Genomic DNA, 15,222 nt, shown 5'->3' on the forward strand with positions numbered 1-15,222 from the left:
TACCATTGAATTACAGATTTACACGAAATTCCATTCAAAGTTGCTGAATATATCACAGGTAGTTGACAAAATCAAAAATTAACAATAATAACACTAATAAACTAAGGTGTGACCCTTCAAAGAAGGTCCCACTCCTTATTGAAATTTTTTTTTTTTATATTTAGAACTTGTATAGAAAGTCAAGTATTGTAACTCCATTTGGCTTTGTTTTACAATCCAGATACAAAAAAGTTGCCAGAAAACAAATATATAACAAATAAATGTTAGAAAATGTAAGATAAGTTCGTTTTCTCTATAACTGAATAAGATTTCAATATTGTTTTTAATGTAAAATGTTTATTCTGTTCGAAAAGCAAGCATTGAACGCTACCGATGAACATGAAAAAATGGCCGCGATTTCTTTGAAGACTCGACAAAAACTTCAAAATAAGAAATAAAAGAATGGGGATTTGTTTTACAATACACGTGGTACGAAAAAATTTCAAATAACAAATAAATGTTATTAAAGACAAGTTACTCTTCTACCTATCTGATAAAGTTTTTGTGGCTTTACTCACTTTAAAACGTTTATGCGGTTCGAAAAACTGTCTAGATTCAGGTGAACACAAGAAAAACTTGCAGCGAATGTTTGAAATTTCGACGATGAGTTAAAGATTAATCGATTTATTTGGACAAAAACTAAGTTTTTTCTGTCGATTTTACAAGGGGTGTAATCTTTTAAATGCTGTTTGGATTCTATATGATATGCAAGAACTGAACTCCGAAAATAAGATTTGAAGTTCGGATAGACAATAGAAAAAATTCAAAGATATTCGCACATTAGAAGAAACGATTAATTTAGAATGAGTAGAATTTATCTTTTAAAAACTTTTAAAGTTGGTTACTTGCTTGGTTGGCATTGATTACGCAATAGCTCCATTTTTTTCTTTAATTATTTAAAAGCTTACTTTTTAAAAATTTCAGACGTTAAATGAATGCCCGTTAAAATCAAAAACAAAAATATTTCAGTTTTTTTTTTTTTTTTTAAATTTGATTGTACGGATAACGAATAAGAAAGCTGGAAAATTTTATAAATTCAAATAAAAACAATACAGGAAATGCGGGTTTGTATTACTGTACACATAGATTCGAAAAAGTTGTCAAAAAACAAATATATAACAAATAAATGTTATCAAAGGCAAGCTTAGTTGGGTTTGTATTACTGTACACATAGATTCGAAAAAGTTGTAAAAAAATAAATATATAACAAATAAATGTTATCAAAGGCAAGATAAGTTACTTTTCTACCAAACTGGATATATTTTTCGTGTTTTTATTCAATGTAACATGTTTATTCAGCTCGAAAACCATACAGTGTTTACCGATGTATTGGAACATTCAAGATGGCGTCTGATTCTCTCTTTAACACGGTAAGTGTGGGAAAAGATGTTATTAATAAAAAAACGGGATAAAATACTGTTAAAAACTCGCTCAATATATGTTACCGTGACATAAGTTGACATATATTCGGCGGGTTTTTAATAGTATTTTGTATAGTTTTTTTTATTTATAACACCTTTTCCCAAACTTACGGTGTTAAAGAGGGTGTGAGACGCCATCTTGAATTTTCCAATACATCGGTAAACACTGTATGTTTTTCGAGCTGAATAAATATGTTACATTGAATAAAAACACAAAAAATACATCCAGTTTGGCAGAAAAGTAACTTATCTTGCCTTTGATAACATTTATTTGTTATATATTTGTTTTTTGACAACTTTTTCGAATCTATGTGTACAGTAATACAAACCCGCTTAGTTACTTTTCTACTAAACTGGATACATTTTTGTGTTTTTATTCAATGTAACATGTTTATTCAGCTCGAAAAACATGCAGTGTTTACCGATGTATTGGAAAATTCAAGATGGCATCTGACTCTCTCTTTAACACGGTAAGTTTGGGAAAAGGTGTTATAAATAATAAACTAGACAAAATACTATTAAAAACCCACCGAATATATGTCAACTTATGTCACGGTAACATATATTGAGCGAATTTCCAACAGTATTTTGTCTAATTTATTATTTATAACACCTTTTCCTGAACTTACCGTGTTAAAGAGAGAGTTGGACGCCATTTTGAATTTTCCAATACATCGGTAAACACTGTATATCATGCTTTTCGAGCTGAATAAACATGTTACATTGAATAAAAACAAGAAAATTAATGTGTACAGTAATACAAACCCGGAAATCTATGTGTACAGTAATACAAACCCGGAAATGCTAACATTTGTATTAAGATTGACTTAAACTTACAAGTTCACAAATAAAAAAAATACAAATATTATTAAGACTTTCTTTCCCTAATCGTGAACAAATATAAGTAATATTTACGCCATAGAAAGAGATGGGAATATTTATATAATCTAAACTGTGAATAATCGCATTAAAATATAGAAAGTGAAGAAACATTCGTGAAAAAATGTGTGGCCCTGAAAAGGGCCGTTTTGGGAATTTTTTTCTTTGGAAGGAAACGCTTTTTACTTGGCGCTGGTGTACTTAGTGACAGCTTTGGTTCCCTCAGAGACAGCATGTTTAGCCAACTCACCAGGGAGAAGGAGACGGACAGCGGTCTGGACCTCACGGCTGCTAAGTGTTCTTTTCTTGCTGTAATGGGACAGACGGCTGGCTTCATTAGCGATTCTCTCAAAAAGATCGTTCACAAAACTGTTCATAATAGACATGGCTTTGCTAGAAATGCCAGTGTCAGGATGAACTTGTTTCATTACTTTGTAAATGTAGATGGAATAACTTTCCTGCCTCTTCTTTCTCTTTTTCTTGCCATCACGGGCAGGTTTAGCCTTACCGGCTTTCTTAGCGCCTTTCTTGCTAACTTCAGTAGGGGGAGCCATTTCGACGATACACGAATGATAAAGGCAACTTCATTCCCTTCCCTTTTTATACGAAACACGCCGGCTCCCAGCAACAATCAAAATTTTCTCTCTCAAATCTCTCGTATTTGATTGGTCAGAAACTAGCAACAAAACTACACAACTTGTGAAAGCACTTAAAACAGACAAAAAAAGAAAGCGGTTGTGTGAGAGCGGCGGTAAAATAATCAGCAGTCGGAGCCGATCTGCACGTATTTAAGGCAAGTTGCGTGCGTTTTGTAAAAGTAAATCAGGTACAGCCAACGCCTCGCACTAGATAAGGCTAAGGCCAAGAAGCGTACAGAGAATAGGCTGACCCAGGCATTGGAGGGTGGGGACCCCCTAGAGATAGCACTAGCTAGACAAGACCTCAGCCGCTTGGCTAGCGAGCGGTACGAGGGCCAGATAGTTAGGGCTAGGCTAATGAAAGTCTCGAACGAGGCTGTTAATGTTGACGCTGTTGAGCGTAAGGCTGCTCTAAGGCGCGGCTCGGACGGGTACATTCGAAAGGTAAACGACCTGGAAGGGCACACCCTCATGTCGACGCGGGAGATTTGCGAGGGGTTTCGGAAGCATCTATCGGAGCGCTTCACCCAACTACCCAGACTCAGGGTCGAAGAGTTTGGCAGCTATTTGGCCGACTCGCCCCGCCTCATGGCAGCACGGGCAGCTAGCTGTGATGGGCTTGTCACGGAACATGAGATCATTACTGCGTTGAGGCAGGTCGGCTGCAACAAGTCCCCGGGGCTTGATGGTCTACCCTACGAATTCTACTTGAGGCTGTCGCCCATGTTGGTCCCTATTCTGAAGGATATGTTCAACCATTGGTTTGTTCAGGGCTCCATCCCTGGGCAGGTGACCAAGGGAGTGATCACATTGCTGAGGAAAGGTCAACGGCATGGTGGGGAGGTAGATTTAGACGATTTCAGGCCCTTGACTCTGCTAAACACAGAGTTGAAGATTTTGGCCAAGGTTCTTGCGAATCGGTTGCAGGTTGTCATCACTGACTTGATCGAACCAGACCAGAGCTATGCTGTGAAGGGGAGATCGATTCAGGACAATCTTCATCTGATACGCACGATCATAGAGGGGACAGAAGACGACGCCGAGGCCGCGCTGATCAGTTTGGATCAGTCCAAGGCTTTTGATAGGGTGGACCATAGGTTCCTGGGATCTGTGCTGGAGGCCGCCGGATTTAATCCGGACTTCCGCAAGTGGATCTCTGTACTGTATGACAGGCCGACGGTAGCGGTGCAGATCAACGGTAAGCTGTCGGAGTCTTTTGCCGTCTCCCGGTCGGTGCGACAGGGTTGTCCACTGTCGCCTCTCTTGTACGTCCTGGCGTTGGAACCCCTCCTTTGCAAGTTAAGGGACGAGGCGACTACACCAGTCCTGCGCGGGATAGCTCTCCCTGGAGGCACACGAGCCAGGGTTTCCGCGTTCGCCGATGACGTCACCATGTTCGTGTCTTGCCCCACGGACATTCAAGTGGTCACCGAGGCGCTCGCTCGATATGAAGAAGTTACGGGGGCCGTCTCCAATCGCAGTAAGTCGGTGGGTCTGCGTTTGGGTGCCTGGACCGGAGTAAATACGCTTCCGGGCATCTTCAGTTGGACCGACGGCCCGGTCCGGATCCTCGGTGTGTGGTTCGGACCGGGTCTCCAGCTGAAGAAAAACTGGTCGGAAGTAGAGACCAAGGTCGAATCCTCTGTTAAGACTTGGGTTTGAAGGAAATTGTCCTTGAAGGGTCGAGCGGAGGCGTGTGCTACATACGTCTTTCCGCTCATCCTTTACCGTCTGTCTGTACTTCCCCTCCCTACAAAACGACGAATCAGCTTACAGGAGCACCTCGCCAAACTCTTGTGGAACGAGGGTAAGCATTATGTTTGCAGAGAGGTCTGTGTTCGAAATCCGAGTGAGGGAGGCTTGGGACTGCCCGATCTCATGTGTCACAAGCACGCAGAGTGGTTGGCCTTCCTGAGCCGTTCATTGTACGTAGACGTTCCATGGGTCACTGCGGTTGAAAGCTCGTTTTCCAATCTCACACCTGACCCCTCGGTCGAAGCACGGCAGAGACCGAGGGGGGAACAAACATTCTACGCTGAATGCCGGTCCGCACATAGAGCGTTGCCGGGGACCAGTGTCCTCGAACAGTCTAGGAACAGGCTTTATCGGGAGCTTGTGGGGCGTAGCAAAAAGGAACCGCTAGTGAAACGGACGGGGATGTCGTTTGAGGAGGTCCGCTCCCAGTGGAGTTGGGCGCCAGGACGGGACTTTCTTACAAATTCGGAATTTTCCCTTACCTGGCGACTTGTCCGGAACGCACTGCCCCTCCTTGAGGAACTCAACCTTTACAATGAAGAAACCAGGGTCTACTGCCTGCGCTGCGACGAAGACATGAGAGAAACTGTCGGTCATGCCTTTTTCCGCTGTAGCAGGCTCAAGTCCCTCCTAGGGTACGTCAACGAGGTGACGGCTCGCATCGATGCCGAGCGCTGGCTTGAACTAGACGAATCATATTTTGTGGAGAACATTGATCCGCTGCTGCCTAGGGAGAAAAGAATGGTTTTTCTAGCGATACTAGCAGTAGCGAGGATGGTCATATGGATCACACGCCTCAAGCGAGTCCGCGAAGGGATATCTGTTCCGGATCGGGATCTGATAGTCTACTTTAAGCATCTGCTTAAAGTGAAGATCAGATGCGATTGGAAGAGGTTGCCTCGAGTGGCCTTTGACAAGAGGTGGGTGCATGACGCTAGCTTGTGCATCCGACGAGGCGCCAAGTTTGAATTCGTGTTACCACCATAGGCATGGCACATGCGGTACTGGGTCCTACGGAGCCCATCTCGCTAGGTTAGACAAATAAAAAGTAAAGAGACTCTTGACTGGTGGTACAAATGAGATCCTGCCCCTCGATTTTTTTGTTTATTTTTTGGCACTAGAGAACCTTCCAAGGCTACCCTACCACTACCCCCCCTATCTTTTTGTTTTATCATCCCCTGATCAACCCTCACTCGAAGGTCGCCACCAAAGATATCCCCCCCCCCTTTTTGTTTTATGCAATCGATTTATTTTACTCCCAACACCCGATATGAAGTCTTCCCAATCCCCATTAGGGATCTCCCTGCTTGTTTTCGGTGCCCCGGAAAACAGTAGGCGATCTAACTACTTAGATTAGCTTAGGGAGGGACCTTACTAACAATGCACTAGGCAATTTTATTTTTTGTACATTTTTTCCTATATTTCCCACTCCCCAACACGAACTATTTTTCTTCCAAATTCAAGAACTTTTTATTTTTTCCAATGAATTGAACTTTTTCACACACACACACACACACTTTAATAAATTAATAAAAAAAAAAAAAAAAAAATGCGCACACACACATACAGAAATTGTATATATATATATCCTTTTTGTAAAAACGCTGGGGTTTTCATTAGTTAGCTTTAGATTCCACAGAGTGAATGAGGTATTGTGGTAAATGTTGCCAGTCAAGAGTAAAGTCGCCAAAGACGCCATTTTTACTTTAGTTACAAAGACCCCGCAACACTCCCCTCCCCAGATCTTATAGGGCCTTGTGCCTAAATTTGTTTTGTCTTTTGGAGAATTTACTTTTTTAAATGTTTTAATTTTATATTGAAATTTTTTTAATTGTATTTTTTCTTTGAACAAAATAAATTAAATATAAACAAACCTAAAAATGTCTGGTCGTGGTAAAGGAGGTAAAGCCAAGGGAAAGAGCAAGACTCGTTCATCCCGTGCCGGACTTCAATTCCCCGTTGGTCGTATCCATCGTCTCCTCCGCAAGGGTAACTACTCTGAGAGAATTGGTGCCGGTGCACCCGTCTATTTGGCTGCCGTCATGGAATATTTGGCCGCTGAGGTTCTCGAGTTGGCTGGAAATGCTGTGAGAGACAACAAGAAATCCAGAATCATTCCCCGTCACTTGCAATTGGCCATCCGTAATGACGAAGAATTGAACAAATTCTTGGCCGGAGTGACCATTGCCCAGGGTGGTGTCCTTCCCAACATCCAAGCTGTACTTCTTCCCAAGAAGACCCAGAAAGCTGCCAAGTAAATTCTCTTATTTCCTTGACACAACACAAACGGCCCTTTTCAGGGCCACTCACATTTTCCCGAAATGTTTTTCGTCAATCTTACTTAATGCGATTTTTTCTTTCTGACCTTTGTGATTATTTATAAAATATTATTTTTTTTTTGCGTTCATTATTTAACGCTCTTTCAGTAGATTTAATATAAAATTTAGCCCCATCATTTGAATTTCGTTTGAAGTAAATTAAAATGACTTGTCATACTACATGCGGTTAAAGTCAGTCGCCATCTTGTTTTGATTTCGTTTATTCTGTCTAAAGAGATTTTTTGCTGTGTTTCTCCATAACCTAGTTGCATTAACTGCTCCCAGTTGCAAACGTGAAAATACAGACTTTTAATCGACATCATATTTATAATATAATTATAAATGGTCATTTCGGGCCAGCCACATTTTCTCGAAATGTTTTTCGTGAATCTTACTTAATGCGATTTTTTATTTCTGATCTTTGTGATTCTTTATAAAATATTACTTTTTTTTTTTTTGCATTCATTGTTTTACGCACCTTCAGAAAATTTAATATAAAATTTGGGTCTGTATTACTGTACACATAGATTCGCAAAAGTTGTCAAAAAACAAATATGTAACAAATAAATATCAAAAGCAAGATAAGTTACTTTTCTACCAAACTGGATATATTTTTCGTGTTTTTATTCAATGTAACATTTACTCAGCTCGAAAAACATACAGTGTTTACCGATGTATTGGAACATTCAAGATGGCGTCTGATTCTCTCTTTAACACGGTAAGTATGTCAACCTATGTCACGGTAACATATATTGAGCGAGTTTTTAACAGTATTTTATCTGGGTTTTTATTTATAACACCTTTTCCCAAACTTACCGTGTTAAAGAGAGAATCAGACGCCATCTTGAATTTTCCAATACATCGGTAAACACTGTATGTTTTTCGAGCTGAATAAATATGTTACATTGAATAAAAACACGAAAAATATATCCAGTTTGGTAGAAAAGTAACTTATCTTGCCTTTGATAACATTTATTTGTTATATATTTGTTTTTTGACAACTTTTTCGAATCTATGTGTACAGTAATACAAACCCGTCAGTCGCCATCTTGTTTTGATTTCGTTTATTCTGTCTAAAGAGATTTTATTTGTGTTTCTCCATAACTCGCTTGCATTAACTGTTTCCAATGGCAAACGTGAAAATACAGACTTTTAATCGACATATTTATAATATAATTATAAATGGTCATTTCGATTTCTTTTTAACTTAAAATAGATCCAGAAGTTGAATGATAAACCAATTGATTAAAGTGGTTTAATCGCAAAAAGTTCGTGAACAAATAACAGCGTTGCAAATAATTTAGTAGGGAATCAATTATTTGGGTTTTTTTTTTTTTCAATTTTCCAATACATCATAAACACTGTATATTTTACGAGCTGAACAAACATGTTACATTAAATAAAAACCGCTACTTAGGTAGAAAAGTAACTTATCTTGGCTTTGATAACATTTCTTTATTTAGTTCTCATGAGAGATCATGCGACAGCAAGTTTTGCTTTAGGTTACTACTGTCTCAGGTTGAATAATTAATACAAGGGAGATCGGACTTCACATGTAATCATTTTTACTTGAGATCAAGTGACATTAAAATCATCATTCTCCACCTTTTAGTTGTCATTATTTTGCATGTATGATCAAGTGGCAACAAGCCAACATCATCCTATAATTTGCAGTCAATTATTGTTACTTCAGTTTGAGTACAAAATCTCTCCACTGACTAGAGCTCTGAAATAGATTGTCATTGACTGAAAGCTGTTTATTTCAATAATTAAATAACATTTTCAACGACATATATCTGGTCATAAATAATTTATTCTAATAAAAATGATTTGAAAAAAGGCCTTTTATCTAAAATGTTACATGTGATTTAAGAACAATTTAAAAACTACTTTAAAATTAGAGTTCCAGCGAGAGGAGGTCTACTTTAAACTTTTACTGTCTCAATTTTAATTTTAATACAAGGGAGATAACTTAGTTAAATTAATTTAGAGTTATTGAACTTCACGTGTTACATTATCTGTAATCATTTTTTATTTGAGGTCGTGTGACATTAAAATCATCATTCTCCATATTTCAGTTGTTTGGAATTATTTATGTTGCATATTTGATCAAGTGGAAACAGCTCAACATCGTCCTATAATTTGCAGTCAAGTTTTGTTACTCCATTTCAAGTGGCAAGTCTCCCCACTGTTATGAGTTGTGAAATAAATTATTAACTGAAAGCTGATTATTTCAATAATATTTTAATAATGAAATAAAGATGGTCGCTATTCAAACCAATCACTGTTTGGCGTTCGATCGAATCGCATCTCTCATCACTACAAACTGTTTATATCTCAATAAAATATTTATTTTTCACCGTCTGATTATAACTTAACTAAATAATATCTCATACTTATAACGTATGCTGCTACACCGTTCACAAATGACATCATGAATCTGTAATTGTCGCACGATGAAACTTGCGCATACATCGACGGAAGTAAAAACTTGTATACAATTAGCCGCTAGTATTTTTTTTAATTCCATAGTTATATGACTTTTATATATTTTCAGCGAAATTGACTTTAACAAACCCGTCACACGCATCCTTTCCAGCTTTTATTTTTTTTTCTATTAAAACCCGAACTTATAAATATTCTTTTGAGAAATAAAAAAACAAAACAAAAAAAAACGCCTTTTTATTATCACGCCTTGCTAACGCATAATAAATAACTACAAATAATATAATTATGTAGATTTGCACTTGCTGTCACTTGATCTAAAATACAAAGTAAATAAAGCTAATGGAATAATATGGACGAAGATGGAACACAAGACTTGTAAGCATTTAAACTGTCAAATAGGTTGTTTTTTGGCTTTTGAAATACTTGACAAATTCGCAAATATTACAAGATTTGAAATATTTATATATTTTATAGAGATTCAAACCTTCTTAGTTATGGTTTTGTGACGATTTTATTCAGCCAATGATGTAATGACTAAACGATTCAACCTTCAAAATCCTATTTGTATAATATTCTGCTTGTTCCTTTCTTAATTAGTTCATACTTTACGCTTTGGAAAAAGCCAAATAACTTTTAAAGGCTAAAATGTGAAAAAAAAAAAAAAAAAAAAAAATGCCAAATTCACTAATTTTCGCTTATAAAAAGACCATAGGGCAACTCTGAACAAGAATATATGACTGGCCACAGTTTGATGTAGCCTCGTTTTCACATATCTTTATGATAATATATGATCATTGTTGTAATGGTGTGAGAAAAGAACGCGTAGTAATTTCGAAGTGAATGGTTTTTAACCCCTTCCTCCCTCCGCATAAAAAAAAAAAAAAAGTGGATGAAATTTTACATAATAAATGAACATTCAAATGAAGCAGGGCAAAGTAAATTAAAGTTTGTCTCTTACAATGTGACTTCATTATCCGTATTGAACTATGCAGCACAATATTACTTTCAGAGCATTTATTGGTATTTATTAATTTATCTCATTTGGGTTCTTTATTTTAAATATAATGGACACCATTTCCATAGAAATGTTAATAAACTCATATTTGCTGCATGTTATTGGATTTTCATTCTAAAATATTTTTTGCACTATCCAGAAAAATATCAATTTTATCAAAACAAAATTGTTGATTAAATACATTTCATAACAACCATTTTTTACACACATCCATAAATTCTGTATTAATCTGTAAAGTAAATAACATTTGTAAATAATTCATTTTATTCTGTAGTATTTTTATCTAATATCTATTTTTACTTATCTTTTATGTAATTCCTATTAAATACGGAAATCTAAAATGAAAAGATATTTTTAACGCAAGAAGCTTTGGTATTTTTAAAAAATCCCTTTTTATTAAATAAGTTCGTCTACAATTAATGCTTTTATGTTTATTTCTGTTTATTTGTGGAGTTTTCGACTAACTTTGCTAATAAATTATGAATGAAAAAGATTTTATTTCAACTGTAAAGAAAACTTTAATGTACACACAAAATCATTTAAAATAATCTTTCGTACGCCTTTTTTTTTTTTTCCACAACAGCTGTCATATAGTCATAATATTGTCTGTTTTATAATCTGGGAAATATAAGGGAAATAACTTAGTTAAATAATTTTTGAGGTATCGAACCTTTTAAGTAAAGATTTATTTATTTTATTTAAGATAAAGTGATATTGAAGTCATCCATTCTCCACATTTCAGTTGTTCCAGCCAACACTTTTTGTTACTTCAGTACAAGTGACAACACTTTTTATTAATTGAAAGTTGATTTTATTTTAATAGTTAAATAACATTAGAAACACATTTCCAACGATATATATCTCGCCATAAAATAATTTACTGTAAAAACGATAATTGGCAATTTATATTTGTTTGTATTACAAATAATAAAATAAAACTTTTCTATTGTTATATTTTTATTATTTAAATGTCTTTTTTGGATGGGATAATATATTTTAAATGGTTTATTTACAATTTCTTCTATAATTGGAATATTTTTATTTTCTTGCTTAAACTCTTTTTACACAGTTTATATGAAACTATTTTTAAAATACTTTATTTTATCTTTCTTATTAGTAAATAGTTTTATTATGAACAGAAACATAAAATTTGAATTTAGTAAACATAGTAATAACGTATATAAATAGAGAATATTTGCGAATGACAGTCAGTGGACAAAAATGATGAGGTTCGTTTGTTGGAGTGTACGACGGCAGATCAACCCTTTGAGTCATTTTATGCAGATTATCTTTGGATTTAGAGTTATTAATTCATGCTGTAGCTGACATACGAGTGATATGTTCTTTTTAAAGTTTTGATAAGATTCTTTTAACGGTATGGTTTTGTTGTTTTGTTTTACGGTACGTCATTTTTTTGTAGTTGTTTATAATAATTACTTTAAATTGCAGTTTATTACTAATCTATTCAATCTAATGTTCGGTGAAACCTCATAGGAAATATTTGGTGTCAAAAATAATGCTAAGTTTATTTGGACGGAATCGCCAAATTGGCTGACAGTTTTTACTTGTCACTAAGTAATGGCTCGAATAGGTCAATATGTATAAACGCAATTTTTGGAATATCAGTTTGTTCTTGCTAGATGTTTAACTTCAGGCAAGTCCTTAGCAAACAAATTAATAGATTTGTCAACTTTGAAAGAATGTAAGTTTACTAAAATGCATTTCTATTCCATGAAAAATAAAATACTTTTAGCTATTGAATAAATTTAATAAGTGAGGGTTTTTATTACTGTGAACAGATTCGAAAAAGTTGTCATAAAAACAAATATATAACAAATAAATGTTATCAAAGGAAGGCAAGATAAGCTACTTTTCTACCTAACTGGATATGTTTTTATTTAATGTAACATGTTTATTCAGGTTAATTAGGTAGAAAAGTAATCTATCTTGCCTTTGATAACATTTATTTGTTATACATTTGGTGTTGACAACTTTTTTGTAATAAATTTGTTTACGAAGATTATTAGGAAATGCGGAAATTAGAACCGAACATCATGAATGAATATAAATTGCCTAAGAACAATTGATGTCGAAAAATGTTGTTTCACCTAAATAGGAAAATCACATTGAAAAAAGTACATTTACGGAATATAGAATATATAAAAAACATAAAAAATCGCATTTAATTACAAACAAGAGTAAAGAAAAACTTTCATAATAAATTTGTGGCCCTGAAAAGGGCCGTTTGAATATGAAGAGAGATAATAAATTTAAGCTCTCTCGCCTCGGATACGACGAGCCAATTGGATGTCTTTCGGCATGATGGTGACACGTTTGGCGTGGATGGCACACAAGTTGGTGTCTTCGAAAAGACCAACCAAGTAAGCTTCACTGGCCTCCTGAAGAGCCATCACAGAAGAACTCTGGAAACGGAGATCGGTCTTGAAGTCTTGGGCGATTTCACGAACCAAACGTTGGAAGGGAAGTTTCCTGATGAGAAGCTCAGTGGATTTTTGATAACGTCTGATCTCACGGAGAGCTACAGTACCGGGCCTGTAACGATGGGGTTTCTTCACTCCACCAGTGGCTGGAGCACTTTTACGCGCCGCTTTGGTAGCCAACTGTTTACGAGGAGCTTTTCCTCCGGTGGATTTACGAGCGGTCTGCTTAGTACGAGCCATTATGAAACAACTACTACTACTTCAAATGATGAATTTCACCAGCAAGACCGTTACACCTTTTTATATGGGTTGTTATCAGCTGCTGCTGCTACTTTTCTTTGTTAGATGCGCGCAAAATGTTCAAATATTTCCCTTTATTCTCATTGGTAATAAGGAATCACGTGGGGTGCTTTCAACTAGGTCCGCCGGATTTTGTGCGGAGACCTATATATAGTGAATTTGATTTGTTGTTTGCACACATTAAACTCATAAGAACAAGAACAAGATGTCTGGTCGCGGAAAGGGAGGAAAAGGTTTAGGAAAAGGAGGCGCTAAGCGTCATCGTAAAGTACTTCGTGATAACATCCAGGGTATCACGAAACCCGCTATCCGTCGTCTTGCCCGTCGAGGTGGTGTGAAACGTATCTCTGGTCTGATCTACGAAGAAACTCGCGGTGTCCTGAAAGTTTTCCTTGAAAATGTCATCCGTGATGCCGTCACGTACACCGAACACGCCAAGAGGAAGACTGTCACCGCCATGGACGTCGTCTATGCTCTGAAGAGACAGGGAAGAACCCTTTACGGATTCGGAGGTTAAACCATTATTTGACCCAAGACAAAACGAACCAAACCAAACGGCCCTTTTCAGGGCCACCAACATTTTCCGAAAAGTATTTTTCCAACTCTAACTTTTATGCGTTTATCTTTTCATAACGTCTAATTTGATGTTTGTTTTTTTTTTGTTTTCTAAACCCTTTTTTCATTTTTCTGTATAATTCGCTTATTTTGTTTTCATTGCAGACATGAATAATTAGCTATTCTGTTTAAAAACCTCAGACTTAAAAATAATTTTCCAATTATAACAAAAGTATTAATCCCCATGTACTAACTTTCAATATTTATAATTCTGTCTTAAGCAAATATGGTATCCAGGTTTTGAAATTATTTATGTCACTCAAAAAGAAAAAAAATCCTATAATTTAAATAACATTGTTTTTAGGCAAGAATTTTAGTTAAATTATCTGGGGAAATATTCAAAATAAAGTGGGGAAATTTTATCAGTTCTCAAAGATAATGACTGGAATTTAAAAAAAAAAGAAAGTGATGATAATAAAATTGCATATATTTCTTTATATCTAATCGATTTATGTTTTTTGATCATCGTTGGTGTCTTAATCAGGTGGTAATTCAATTATGTAAATTCATTTTTAACTAAAAGCATATTTAGGTGGTTATATTGATGGGGTTTGACTCACGTGACAAGTGAATTCTACAGATTTCATTTTAATAAACACTTACAAAACCAAACGTTCTCTATTATAACTGCCCAAGTGCCCAACTCATAATAATTCCGAGTAGCAATATTATTTTAATAAACATTTCAGTTTATTTGATAAATAAATGTTTGGAAAAAAAAATTTAACAGTAGTGATAGAAATCCATCCATTAGATGCAGCCATCTTGTTTTCGCTCCAACTTATCAACAAGGCAATACTTATGTTTTAAATACAGATACTTTAAAATAAGTTACAACATCAAAATCCTATTCAGGTAAGGAGAAAATTTATCTTGCCTTTGGTTACATTTTGTTTTTTTGTTTCTCACTATTTTTTCGTTTCTGTTAAATAAATGCCCTTTTTTAAATCAATAGATGTCCTCAAAATTTAACAAAATACTGGTAGAGAAGCAGCACTCAGTAAATGTCAATGTGACAATATGGATCTGAGATTTGTGCACATTTTGAAATTGTTCACTTCTGGAAAATACTTTTACAAATAAAATCGGTACTTTATTTAGAAAGATGCGAAATATGTCAGTTGAAAAACTAATTTACGGACATTTTTATTGCTAAAATTCGACTAGAAACTTTTCCGTCATTTTTTTTTTTTTTTTTTTTGTTTTAATGTAAACTAACATTTTCAACAGATAGGTTTTCCTATTTCGAACTGTAATATTTTGCATATATCTCAATATAAATAAGCACCCGACAATTTTTAAAGATCGTTAAAAAATATTTGACGGCTTATTATACAAGACCCAAGAGTTATG

At 35.5% G+C, this 15,222-nt stretch overlaps 3 protein-coding genes and 1 pseudogene across 3 annotated transcripts; 2 read left to right on the plus strand and 2 right to left on the minus strand.

Moving 5' to 3' along the window:
* Positions 1 to 2,463: 2,463 nt before the first annotated feature.
* On the minus strand, positions 2,464 to 2,893 carry LOC145240104 (histone H2B, gonadal pseudogene; annotated as a pseudogene).
* A 3,530-nt stretch (positions 2,894 to 6,423) lies between these two features.
* LOC145240103 (histone H2A-like) lies at positions 6,424 to 7,456 on the plus strand. The gene has a single exon (XM_080103721.1). It carries the CDS (start codon positions 6,613 to 6,615, stop codon positions 6,988 to 6,990), a length of 378 nt encoding a protein of 125 aa, XP_079959847.1. The 5' UTR covers positions 6,424 to 6,612; the 3' UTR covers positions 6,991 to 7,456.
* Positions 7,457 to 12,622: 5,166 nt separating this feature from the next.
* Positions 12,623 to 13,199, minus strand: LOC145240105 (histone H3). Its single transcript, XM_080103722.1, has one exon. The coding sequence runs from the start codon at positions 13,192 to 13,194 to the stop codon at positions 12,784 to 12,786; it is 411 nt and encodes a 136-aa protein (XP_079959848.1). The 5' UTR covers positions 13,195 to 13,199; the 3' UTR covers positions 12,623 to 12,783.
* A 227-nt stretch (positions 13,200 to 13,426) lies between these two features.
* LOC145240106 (histone H4) lies at positions 13,427 to 13,784 on the plus strand. Its single transcript, XM_080103723.1, has one exon. The coding sequence runs from the start codon at positions 13,460 to 13,462 to the stop codon at positions 13,769 to 13,771; it is 312 nt and encodes a 103-aa protein (XP_079959849.1). The 5' UTR covers positions 13,427 to 13,459; the 3' UTR covers positions 13,772 to 13,784.
* The last annotated feature ends 1,438 nt before the right edge of the window (positions 13,785 to 15,222 follow it).

Source organism: Euprymna scolopes, chromosome 19, assembly GCF_053919585.1.
Source record: "Euprymna scolopes isolate OS-2025 chromosome 19, ASM5391958v1, whole genome shotgun sequence".
NCBI classification, from domain to species: Eukaryota; Metazoa; Mollusca; class Cephalopoda; order Sepiida; family Sepiolidae; genus Euprymna; species Euprymna scolopes.